The sequence below is a fragment of the Microcebus murinus genome, chromosome 3 (assembly GCF_040939455.1).
Source record: "Microcebus murinus isolate Inina chromosome 3, M.murinus_Inina_mat1.0, whole genome shotgun sequence".
Classification (NCBI taxonomy): domain Eukaryota; kingdom Metazoa; phylum Chordata; class Mammalia; order Primates; family Cheirogaleidae; genus Microcebus; species Microcebus murinus.
Window position 1 is genome coordinate 25,826,149 of NC_134106.1, and position 12,267 is coordinate 25,838,415.

Here is a 12,267-nt window from a genome sequence, read left to right on the forward strand (position 1 = left end):
TCACCCTCAGAAAGGCCTAGAGACAAAGCTGAGGAAAATTGGTTGAGGTTCTTTTCCCCCCAAACTGTTATCTTTGTTGCATAGCTGAGTTCTTTTATATTATACTTGAGTCTGCTGTATTTTCACTCTGTTGTAAAACTGCATTTGAAGACACAAGAAAGAAGCAATTCATGAAAATAATTCAGCCACATAAAATATTTGTCATACAGAACAAAAACTACTTTAAAATAATGGTGTTTTGACAGTTTATTTTCAAGGTCATTTTAAAAACAAAGTTAAAGACATCTGAGAAAAAATTGCACAGAATATGCTTATTAAATAAGTATGATGATTAAATGAAAATAAGGGAAATGTGTTCTCTTCTGCAACTCCGGAAATAAGTTCTGTTGTCCTGAAGATTCTTATACTCCAAAAAGGGAAAATAATCATGGCAATTAAAACTGCCTCTTAATCATGTAAATCTACAGTAGCAACCAAATTTTTCTGTTCTTTCCAATAAGTCAGTTTCGATCTTCAAACTGTGCCTTGTTTTTTAAAAGATAAGATGCTAGAAATTCAATGGGATTTGGTGGTCTGTAAGGGAAAAGAAATCAGAAGTTTAGAAATATATTTTCTAAATGTGTTAATTAAAATGTATTGTTCCATAATGAAAGGCCATTTGTAGTAAATAAGGTAAATGAGATAGATAAGCAAATTCGCCAATACAGGTTAAAGACACTGAAATTTTTTGTAGCGCTTAAATCTGGTTATGAACTCAATTCTAACACAGAAGTTTCAAAAATGTACAGACAATGGGATGATGATTACCCCAGGGAAAATAATGACTTGAAGGGGTCACAAAGGAGGCTTCTAAGGTACTGACAGTATTCAGTTTCTTAATCTGAGTGCAAGTTACATAGGTATGTTTAGTTTGTGAAAATTCATCAAGCTGTATACCCATGATGTATAATTTTGTGTGTATTATCCTTCTTTAAAAGAGCAAAAACAATATTGGACAATGGTTGCAGCATCACCAAGACATGCAGATGAACTCAGGTGACTAATCAAAGGAAGTAACACTAATTTAGACAAGTTCTGTTCCCTTTGTAAAGCCATTTCTTTCTTCAAATAATTTAAATCAATAATAATTCTAATATTACGACAGCACACCTGAGTAGTTAAACATGTTTATAAAATTAAGAGGCGTTATTTCAAATGTATCACTTTTTTTTTTTTTTTTTGAGACAGAGTCTCGCTTTGTTGCCCAGGCTAGAGTGAGTGCCGTGGCATCAGCCTAGCTCACAGCAACCTCAAACTCCTGGGCTCGCGTGATCCTTCTGCCTCAGCCTCCCGGGTAGCTGGGACTACAGGCATGCGCCACCATGCCCGGCTAATTTTTTATATATATATCAGTTGGCCAATTAATTTCTTTCTATTTATAGTAGAGACGGAGTCTCGCTCTTGATCAGGCTGGTTTCGAACTCCTGACCTTGAGCAATCCGCCCGCCTCGGCCTCCCAAGAGCTAGGATTACAGGCGTGAGCCACAGCGCCCGGCCTCAAATGTATCACTTTTATGAAAATCATTCTTGCTGAGAAAACAAGTCCAAATGAAAAGTTGGGGAGACATCTATTTTAAACTCTACAATGAAAAGGCATGTTGAAAACTGATTTACAATAATCTCAAAACATTCCCTTAGCACTTTACATAGCCCTTTGAGCTGCCTACACATAGACAACATTTTTCATGTAATATTTACAGTTAATTTGATGAATCATTTTGCCAGAACTCTTTACTTAAAAATTATACTAATAGCTTGTTACTTAAAAACTTCTTTAAATTTTTTTCTAGCATTTAAAGTAATATTCAGAATTTCAAATATATTAACCTTCTTTAAACAACAAAAAAATATGAAATACGCCCATATTTTAATTGTCAGTAGTAAAGCCAAGATGTATCTCAGTCATAAATAAATCCTATCTTACAAATATAACAATGAAAAGCAATATATGGGTTATCCATATAATTTTTATATAAATTAATATATCTGTTCTACGTCAATAAACTTTACTCTTACCATGAGACATATTTCCATCAAGTTCTTTATCAAATTGTCAGTTTGCTACAATGTTTATTATACTTCAAATAAAACAGAATATGAATCTAATAAATATTGACTAGTCTGATTTACAAAACAAATTTTCTTATTGGATTTTACTTACACAAAAAGAATTTAGGTGACAATTACTGGGGAGAAACATGTAGAAAAAAAGAGAAATAACTGTAATCTTGCTGACAGAAAAGTAAATTAAAACAACTTGGCAAAAAGTTTCTAACACTCATGTTGTTGAGGCTACAGTAACACTAGAACAATCTTAAGGACAAACTTTTGGACAGAAATATGATACTATATGTCAAACACCATAAAAATAGTCATGTCCTTTGAACTAAGAAACGAACTCTTAGGAATTTATCATAAGACAGTAATTAAGCAAAGGCAAAAGCAGCACGAAAATAGATTAACTGCCTGGTGACCTACAGTAACAAAGGAAATTGAACTTAAATGTTCAACACTGGGAAAATGGCTTAGTTAAATGTGCTATTATAATTTAAAGTATAATCATGAAGACTATGAAGAGATATAGAAAAATTTTATGTCATGATATTAAGTAAAAGAAGATAGAAAATTACATGTATACCATGATTATAAATCTTTACAAATACACATGTAATCTAAGACTGATAGAAAAAACTTATTTTTTTTTTTTTTGAGACAGACTCTCACTGTTGCCCAGGCTAGACTGCCACGGCGTGAGCCTAGCTCACAGCAACCTCAAACTCCTGGGGGCTCAAGCAATCCTTCTGCCTCAGCCTCCTGAGTAGCTGGGACTACAAGCGTGCACCACCATGCCCAGCTAATTTTTTTCTATATATTTTTAGTTGGCCAATTAATTTCTTTCTATTTTTTAGTAGAGACAGGATCTTGCTCTTGCTCAGGCTGGTTTCGAACTTCTGACCTTGAGCAATCCTCCGGCCTCAGCCTCCCAGAGTGCTAAGATTACAGGCGTGAGCCACCGTGCCCAGCCAGAAAATTACGACTGACTGCTAAAATCTATAATATCCATAAGTTATACAGCAAAAAAAAATAGCTGTATAACTAATGGCATTTCTTCACCTTTCGTTTTTTATGACAGGGTCACCAGGGCTCAAGTATAGTAACATTATCATAGCTCACTGCAACCTCAAACTCCTGGGCTCAAGCAATCCTCCTGCCTCAGCCTCCCAGGTATCTGGGACTACAGGCACATGTACCACCACGCCCAGCTAATAGTTCTATTTTTTTGTAGAGATGGGGTCTGGCTCTTGCTCAGGATAGTCCCGAACTCCTGACCTCAAGCAATCCTCTCGTCTGGGCCTCCCAAAGGGCTAGGATTACAGACAAGAGCCACCTCACCCAGTCCTAATGGTATTTCAGTTAGGGAAGTCTATTTTGCTTTCTCTGTAACTCCATTTGCAGACACTATTATCTTACCTTTCCTTTGCAAGCACAGCAAGTCCCTGTAATAAGATAGGCACAACAGTCTGATCCAGGTAGGCACGAGTTGGCAAAGACTGTAGATCCACCTTCTGTTTTGATGACTTTTCTGCATTAATCTTCTCATTTTCTACTATCCTCTAGTGAATTCAAAAAACAATGCATGAACATTCCAAATAACTAGATTACTTAGAGTGCTAACCAAAAACTAATAGATATATGATACTAACAGAAAAGGCAAATCAATGACTAAAAAGCTGGACTAGACTACAAACCTCTCTGTCAAAGGTACCATATCTCTTTCTTCTAATGTGATATTTCCATATCCTACTCTTTCTCTTTCTTTCTGCCTTTTTAGGTGTTAATTTTTTCATGTTGAGTATCTTCTTATAGTGTTCCAAAAGAAACTGAACATGACATTGAATAGCATTGAATCACAGCAAGAAAGCTAGTCCTGCTTCAATTTTTTTCATCATAGATAATATCAATGACAAGGTCTCAGCTTGGTGCTAATGTCTTTAATGCTGCTGTAACACTTGGTAAATTCCCTTCTTAAAAGAGAGAATAAGCTTCAGGGCTCAGAGGTTTACCACTGTCAATAGAATCTAGCCAAAATTTATTACCACTTGCCTGTGAGGAAGAGAAGTAAAAAAAAAAAAAAGAAAAGAAAAGAAAAAAGAAAAAATTAATTTCTTTCCAGAAAAAAAATTTATTACCACTGTTTTGGAGGCACTATTTAAATTTTTATGATTACCCTCCATTTATCACAATGAGAATATTTTTCCTTTTTTTTTTAAAGAAATATATCCACAATTTAAAAAAATGAATAGATTTGGCCAGGCATGGTGGCTCATGCCTGTGATCCTAGCACTCTGGGAGGCCAAAGCAGGTGGATCCTTTGAGATCAAGAAAGAGTTTGAGACCAGCCTGAGCAAGAGCAAGAGCGAGACCCCATCTCTACTAAAAATAGAAAGAAATTAGCTGGACAACTAAAAATATATACATAAAAAATTAGCCAGGCATGGTGGCACATGCCTGTAGCCCCAGCTACCTGGGAGGCTAAGGCAGTAGGATCACTTGAGCCCAGGAGTTTGAGGTTGCTGTGAGCTAGGCTGACACGATGGCACTCTAGCCCGGGCAACAGAGCAAGACTCTGTCTCAAAAAAATAAAAATAAAAAAATAAAAAAAAACTTTGCCTTCTTTTGAAAATCTAACATTTTAGAAATTTAGAAATAAGTAGCTCTAAAAACACAAAACAGGATTTTTAAGAGCACTTTCACTTAAATGAACTTTTGCTTCAATCATACTCAAACTAGACATAAAACAGTCAAAATATTTTTCTAGATTTAATTTTGTTAAAAGTGAGAAAACAATTTTAATCACATATCTACAACATATAGACCAGGGTTTCTAAAGACATACCCATAACTGTATCAGACAACTTCTCTAGTTTTGCTTATGATTTTTCAATCTAATTTTGCAATATAATTAGAAAATAATTTTCTATAAAGTCTACTTAATTAATCTATAAAATACCTATCTATTTCATCATGGACTGAAAACTTTATTGTTCCTCTCTTCTGAAATTCTAATTGACCCTTTGTAAAATTCCCCTTTTCACTGCAGAAAAATAAAATAATAAAAAAAACTTTGCCTTCTTTTGAAAATCTAACTTTTTAGATTTGGTATACAACTTGGTATTTCTGAAACCATCATCACCTTAAATGAGTTTTGTTCCCCTAGATCAAAATCCACTATATTCAAAACTTTACCTTGACCACAATAAGGAAAATGAGGCAAACTTCAAATTCTCAGAGTGTATTTTCTAAAAACAGTCCTAACTTACAGACACAGTATTTCTACACAATAAAAACTGGTCAGTTAGATGACATTACAATTCCTCCAGTAAGAAACAGTAATGCCTAAGCAATTCCTATGGATCCTATACTAAATTCCTCACCCAATCCATTCAATTTATTTCATTAGAACATTTACTGAATAGCTACTATGTTCCAATTGCTATGCCTAATTTTACTTAAGTCAAAATCTTGAATTCATCTTAAAATAGGTATATCCAATCTACCACTAACAAAAAAGGAACTGCTAAGACATTCTGAACTGGTAAGTGTGGAACAGTTATGGCAAAAAGGGAAAAAATGAAGTAAGCCCTATGATTGCATCAGCTTACTGCTTCCTGCCTGGATTCAAGGGAGAGGGAACTTGAGCAAAGACTAGTATTCTCCCTAAGTAGACAGAGTTGAAAATTCTGGGAAACCAAAACGAGTAGAATTCACTGGGCAAAAGACTAGAGAGGAGAAAGTTGTGAGAAGAGAATTGCACCGAAAAGAGACTAACAAAATTACCTTCCAGTCTTCAGGTGAGTACTTATCAGTGGATGGACGTGAGGCAACTACCTAACGCCAGGGAAAGAATCACCTGGAAGAAATAAGAGGAACAATCCCTGGAGCTCACACAAGGCTGAGAATAGTTTGTGTTCCCATGACTCAGAGTGTGAAAAAACTCATAATGCATGGAGCATTGAGTAGAAGATTCAAAGGAAGGAAATTAGGCCTAAACTAAAGGCTGGTCTGGTCCCATCTAACAAAGCTTAAGAGCAAGCCTCAAAAGGATCAAACTATTTCCAAGTAACCATGTCCCGGAACAAAACTAAAGAATGAAGAAAAACAAAAATATCCGATTCCCTACAAGGTAAAATTGAACACCCAGCATCCGATAAGAAATTACCAGGCAGACAAAGAAGTAGGAAAATAATGCCTATAATAAAGAGAAATATCAATCCACAGAACAGACCCAGAAATTGATACAGGTAATAGAAGAGGCAAGGCCATTAAAAGTTACTTATAATATATTCCATAAGTTCAAGATAAAAGCATTAATAAACTAATCTAACAAAATATGTTTTAAAATAAAGGTTGATGCCAGGCTCTGTGGCTCACGCCTGTAATTCTAACATTCTGTGAGGCCAAGGGGGAGGATCACTTGAGCCCAGGAGCTCGAGCCCAGCCTGGGCAACATAATGAGACCTCATCCTATAAAAAATAAAATAATTATTTAAATTAAAAATAAATAAATATTCACTCTCCTTGGGTCTAAAATAAATAAATAAATAAATAAAGGTTGAAATTTTTCCAAATCTGATGAAAACTCTAACCCATAAACCTATTAATAAGCAGCTCAATGAATCCTGAAAAGAAATAATAAAAAAGAAACCTACAAGACACATCATAATCAAATACCTTAAAAACTCTGATAAAAAGAAAATCTCAGAAGCAGCAAGAGAAAAGACATTACATATTAAGGAGCAGAAAACATGTCTGTCAGTAGAAAGTACCTATACTACAAAGAAATGTTAAAGGAAGCCCTCAGGCAGAAGGAAAATGGTACCAGATGGAAATCAAAATCTACACAAAAGAATGAAGAGCCCCAGAAATGGCAAATATGTGGATAAATCTAAATTTCTCCTTTTACTTATTTTTTGAAAATCTCTTAAAAGACAAATAACTTTTTAAAGAAAAAATAAAAAATCATAGAGTTCCTAACATATGCACAAGTAAATTATATGACAATAGTACAAAGGCCAGGAGAAAAAAATGGGAGAATACTGATGTAAGGTTCTTTTATTATAGATAAAAAGATATAATACTACTGAAGGTAAACTGTGATAAGTTAAACAAGCATACTATAAACCCTAAACCAACCACTAAAAAACCTCAAATTTATAATAAGCTAACAAAGGAAATAAAATAAAACTTTAAGAGGAAAAGCAGGAGAAGGTGCAGCTGTAGAATGCTTGTTTCCAGACTTTCAGATATCACAAACAAGTAAATTAGAAATAAAATATGTTCAGTATGATGGCTGTAAGGTAAAAAAAAAAAAAAAAAAAAAAAAAGAAATAAAATATGATGAATGGAAACATCAACATAGGCTTAACTCTTCTTTGTCAAGTAAAAAGGTACAAATAAAAAGCACAATTACTATTTTACTATCACCATTAGTTCATAAAAGAAAAGGTACTTTTGGCCAGATGTGGTGGCTCAAGCTTGTAATCTCAGCATTTGTGAAGGCCAAGGAGGGAGGATGCCTTGAGGCCATTTGTTCAAGACCAGCCAGAACAATAGTGAGACCCCCTTTCTACAAAAAAAGGAAAATTAGCCCAGCATGATGGTGCACACCTATAGTCCCAGCTACTCAGGAGTCTGAGGCAGGAGGATAGCCTAAGACCAGGAGTTTGAGGTTGCAATGAGCTATGAGGACATCACTGGCAACAAAGTGAGATCTTATCTCAAAAAACAAACAAAATAAATAAAAATTAAAAAATTAGCAGGGCATGGTGGTGCACACCTATATAGTCCTAGCTACTCAGAAGGTGAGAGGATCACTTGATCCCAGGAGTTCAAAAAGGCAGTGAGCTATGATGGTAATACTGTGTACTCCAGCCTGGGTGACAGAGTGAGATCCTGTCTCCAAAAAAAAAAAAGAAGAAGAAGAAGAAGAAGAAAGAAAGAGAGAAAGGAGAGAAAGGAGAGAAAGGAGAGAAAGGGAAGGAAGGGAAGGAAGGGAAGGAAGGGAAGGAAGGGAAGGAAGGGAAGGAAGGGAAGGAAGGGAAGGAAGGGAAGGAAGGAAGGAAGGAAGGAAGGAAGGAAGGAAGGAAGGAAGGAAGGAAGGAAAGAAGGAAGGAAGGAACAAACAAACGATACTTTAAAATTACAGAAGCAGGAAGACCAATCACAGAATAATGCATCACTCACTCCACTCTCCTTATTTTTTCTCATTTTACCATGGACATCGGTATGATGGTTTAGGATATAGCATTTGTTTTTTTTTGTTGTTTTTTTTTTGAGACAGAGTCTCGCTTAATTGCCCAGGCTAGAGTGAGTGCCGTGGCATCAGCCTTGCTCACAGCAACCTCAAACTCCTGGGCTCAAGCAATCCTCCTGCCTCAGCCTCCCCAGTAGCTGGGACTACAGGCGTGCGCCACCATGCCGGCTAATTTTTTCTATATATATATCAGATGGCCAATTAATTTCTTTCTATTTTTATAGTAGAGACGAGGTCTCACTCTTGCTCAGGGTGGTTTCGAACTCCTGACCTCGAGCGATCCGCCCGCCTCAGCCTCCCAAAGTGCTGGGATTACAGGCGTGAGCCACCGCGCCCGGCTGGATATAGCATTTGGATATCTCTGCTCTCATGGCTGTGCCTTCATATACAGGCACTATCAAAAAAAGTCTGGAGGCCGGACGCAGTGGCTCACACCTGTAATCCTAGCACTCTGGGAGGCCAAGGCGGGCGGATTGCTCGAGGTCAAGAGTTCAAAACCAGCCTGAGCAAGAGCAAGACCCTGTCTCTACTATAAATAGAAAGAAATTAATTGGCCAACTAAAAATATATAGAAAAAATTAGCTGGGTGTGGTGGTGCATGTCTGTAGTCCCAGCTACTCAGGAGGCTGAGGCAGGAGGATCGCTTGAGCCCAGGAGTTTGAGGTTGCTGTGAGCTAGGCTGATGCCAAGGCACTCACTCTAGCCTCGGCAACAAAGTGAGACTCTGTCTCAAAAAAAAAAAAAAAAAAGAAGTCTCTTAAATGACTAGAACATAAAGTAGTGTACAGAATATTCACCTAATCCAGGATAGCAGTTTGATCATTTAATAAAAGCTACACTATGAAAACAGACAGATTCTCTTAACACTGACATCAAACCAATAAACATTGCTTATGGGTACAGAGTAGGCATGCCAGCAAATTCTAAGAGTTGGTCAAGAATGGCAACACAACTTAAATTCTGCAAAAAAGTCAAAGTGGCCAAGCGAGGTGGCTCATGCCTATAAACCTACAACTGTGGTAGGAAGCTCAGGCAGCAGGATTACTGGAGGTCAGGAGTTCCAAACCAGGCTGAGCAAGAGTGAGACCCCATCTCTACTAAAAATAGAAAAAAATATCAGAGCATGGTGGCAGGCACCTGTAGTACCAGCTACTTGGGAGACTGAGGCAGGAGGATCACCTGAGCCCAGGAGGTGGAGGTTGCAATGAATGAGCTACTATGATGCCACTGCAGTCTAGCTGGAGAAGCAGAGAAAGACTCTGTCTCAAAAAAAAAAAAAAAAAGTCAAACTGTCTAGGTTAAAAACACAGCTCTCCATTTTATGTTTTAAGAACAGGCTGACACACAGCAGCTACAACATCAGCTGAGATCACTTAATAATAAATGGTGTTAAACTAAAAAAAAGAAAAAAAAAAAACACACAGCTCTCCCTTACTTCCTGGTGATCTTGAAAAAGTCAAAGAACTTCCCTGAGCCTTATAGGGCTGAAAATATATGCAAATTACTTAGGTGTGTGTCTGGCACATAGTAAAAAGATTGAGGAAATATTACCAGCTATTACTATTATTGCTCTGTTTGGAAATGCTTCTGCCCTCATTTATCCAAACTGAATCACATATCTTTTTTAATAAAACACATAAATCTTTTCCAGGAAGCCTCTCTTTTTCTAACCAATCCCACCCTGCTCTGGTTAATTCATTTGTTCCAGCATTTATTCATTCATTTGCAAAGTATTTTCTATTTTTTAGAAAACAATCTCTTTGCACTTATACAAAGAAGTTCTATAAAAATACACTTTCTTTTGTATGCTTTTCATACATACTCTCTAAATCAGACTTAACCATGTAAGGCGAAAAGCGTCTATATGTGTGTTATAGCTTTCAATGGCACCTTCTATTAAACTCTACAAAGAAATAAACCTTATTAAATGTTAACTCCACCAGCACCCTATTCTGCTAAGAAGACCAATAGGATTGTTAATTTTAATATGTGTAGTTTTTACACAACAATATCCAAACAGATGCCTTAACAGCCAACCAACCAAAACGATTCTGACAGTCTCCCTTAATAAAGTACGTTTGTTGCTGAGTATCACTTTTAAAAGTTCAACCTCTGGGCTCAAAACTAATTTGTACTTCTGTATACCACAAAGTATTAGTAGCGCTAGTAAAATAAGCTACCCACAATTCGATACTATTCAGTTCATGGTAACAAAAGTTTTCCCTTGTGGAAGGTAACCCAGTAAAAACGGAACTCAAGTTTTCTCCAGGTCTCAAGAGACACACGGATGAAGCATAGGAACTGGGTGAGTTACCTCGACGTTGTCTGTGAGACCGTACTCAGAGTGAGGATTTTCTGCAACCTAGAAAACAAAACACCAGTTACAGAGACGTAACCTCCTCCCCTCGCCCCTTCTCGCTGCCTCCCCGCGCGCCGCCACCCAGAACCCAGGGCCTCCTGGTACCTGCGTCTGTCCCTCCAGCATCTGCTCCGGCTCCATGGCGGACCCTGCAAGTCACAGTCCCCGGATACTAGTCTTGGAAAACAAGAAGAGCCGCGAGTTACCCGGGAGATTTCAACACGAAGACGCCAGAATGGAGTCCAGCCCAGCCCCCGACCCCGCCCCTCACCCCCACCTGGGCGCGGGAGCACCCCGAGCAGTAGAGCAACCAGGTGGGACAGTCCATGACCCGGCGCCCGCATCAGGTCCGGAAGCTCTGCGGTAGTCCCACGTATCTAGAATAAGTGGGAAAACCGGGTAAGGGAGCTGATTACCCGCGCCCAAGCCGTTCGTTCCTAAGAGCCCTGCACCGAGCCACCAACTCCCAGCACGAACCGCTCCGGCCGTAAGTGACGGATGTCGCACGACTGGCGCGCCTGCGCAGAACTTCCCAGCCTGGCAGGCCTAGGGCTGGGAGGTTCTCAGGCTGTCCTGAGTCTATGAGACGGTTTGCGGTTTGCAGTGTGTCTTGGTTGGGGTCTGGCTTCAGAAGCCAGGCCTCCGATGAGACTAGTTCCTCAGCCTGCCCTCCCAGTCCAAGCGCCACCCCTGGTGCAAGCCCACTGACCAGCCCGCTCGGCCTGATCAACCCTGGGTGCTGCCAAAACAATCCTCTGAAGCTCTTCCTCAAGGAACTGAAACCACTTACTCCCTGAATGGCTCTTACTAGAAAGTCATAGGCCTAGGCTAAACAATCAATGATAGAATGTCAGTGTTGTACTCTAAAGCTTAAAGCTGGGGAAGAAACACTGTTTGGGAGTTCTGTAGTCAGTTTTCTCAAGACCTTGAATCTGAATTGCAATGATATTGCTACCTTACATTTGTATTAAGATTTGTAATATGCAACAACTAACTTTCCTAACCATGGCCCTCTTGATGCTATTGTATTTGTAAAAAAATATAGAGAATAATTTGCCTCCTGCACACAATTTGTAAATAACAAATGGAATCTGGCAAATTGGATTCTTTTAATTCCAAAAAATTCAATTTATTTTAATGTAAAAATGATACACTCAAACTTCTTGGCTTTGACACAATCCAATTTGTAGTCACACTTTGTAATATGAAAACTTGAAAACTTAATATCAAGGATTTGGAGACTAAATTATGACATATCAATATGATGGAATATAAGCCATTAAAATTAAAAATCATGGCTGTGCACTGTGGCTCACGCCTGTAATCCTAGCACTTTGGGAGGCAGAGGCAGGTGGATCCTTTGAGCTCAGGAGTTCAAGACCAGCCTGAGCAAGAGCTGTAGTCCCAGCTACTCTGTAGGCTGAGTTAGCCTAGCTCACAGCAACCTCAAACTCCTGAGTTCAAGCAATCCTCTTGCCTCAGCCTCCCAAGTAGCTGGGACTACAGGGGCCTGGCTAATTTTTTTATTGTTTTTGTGGAGACAGAGGTCTCAATC

The 12,267-nt window shown here is 38.3% G+C and overlaps 1 protein-coding gene across 2 annotated transcripts; it reads right to left on the minus strand.

Annotated features, from left to right (window-relative positions):
- Nucleotides 1-231: 231 nt before the first annotated feature.
- DPY30 (dpy-30 histone methyltransferase complex regulatory subunit) lies at nt 232-11,231 on the minus strand. Of its 2 annotated transcripts, none has more exons than XM_012788374.2 (5): nt 11,129-11,231; nt 10,818-10,889; nt 10,668-10,715; nt 3,511-3,653; nt 232-573 (listed from the first exon to the last, which is right to left on the minus strand). In XM_012788374.2, the coding sequence occupies exons 2-5, from the start codon at nt 10,851-10,853 to the stop codon at nt 501-503; spliced, it is 300 nt and encodes a 99-aa protein (XP_012643828.1). In that variant the 5' UTR covers nt 10,854-10,889; nt 11,129-11,231; the 3' UTR covers nt 232-500. The 2 variants fall into 2 exon arrangements, with proteins under 2 accessions (XP_012643828.1, XP_012643829.1); XM_012788375.3 differs by having other exon boundaries at nt 10,990-11,226.
- Between the last annotated feature and the right edge of the window lie 1,036 nt (nt 11,232-12,267).

What these genes read in the sequence shown, in the direction of transcription:
- DPY30 (XM_012788374.2), bottom strand. Translation starts at nt 10,853, where the DNA reads ATGGAGCCGGAGCAGATGCTGGAGGGACAGACGCAG. An exon ending in TGCTGGAGGGACAGACGCAG is followed by an intron (nt 10,716 to 10,817) that starts GTACCAGGAGGC and finishes TTTGTTTTCTAG; the next exon opens with GTTGCAGAAAATCCTCACTC. An exon ending in GCTGTGCTTGCAAAGGAAAG is followed by an intron (nt 574 to 3,510) that starts GTAAGATAATAG and finishes TTTCCCTTACAG; the next exon opens with ACCACCAAATCCCATTGAAT.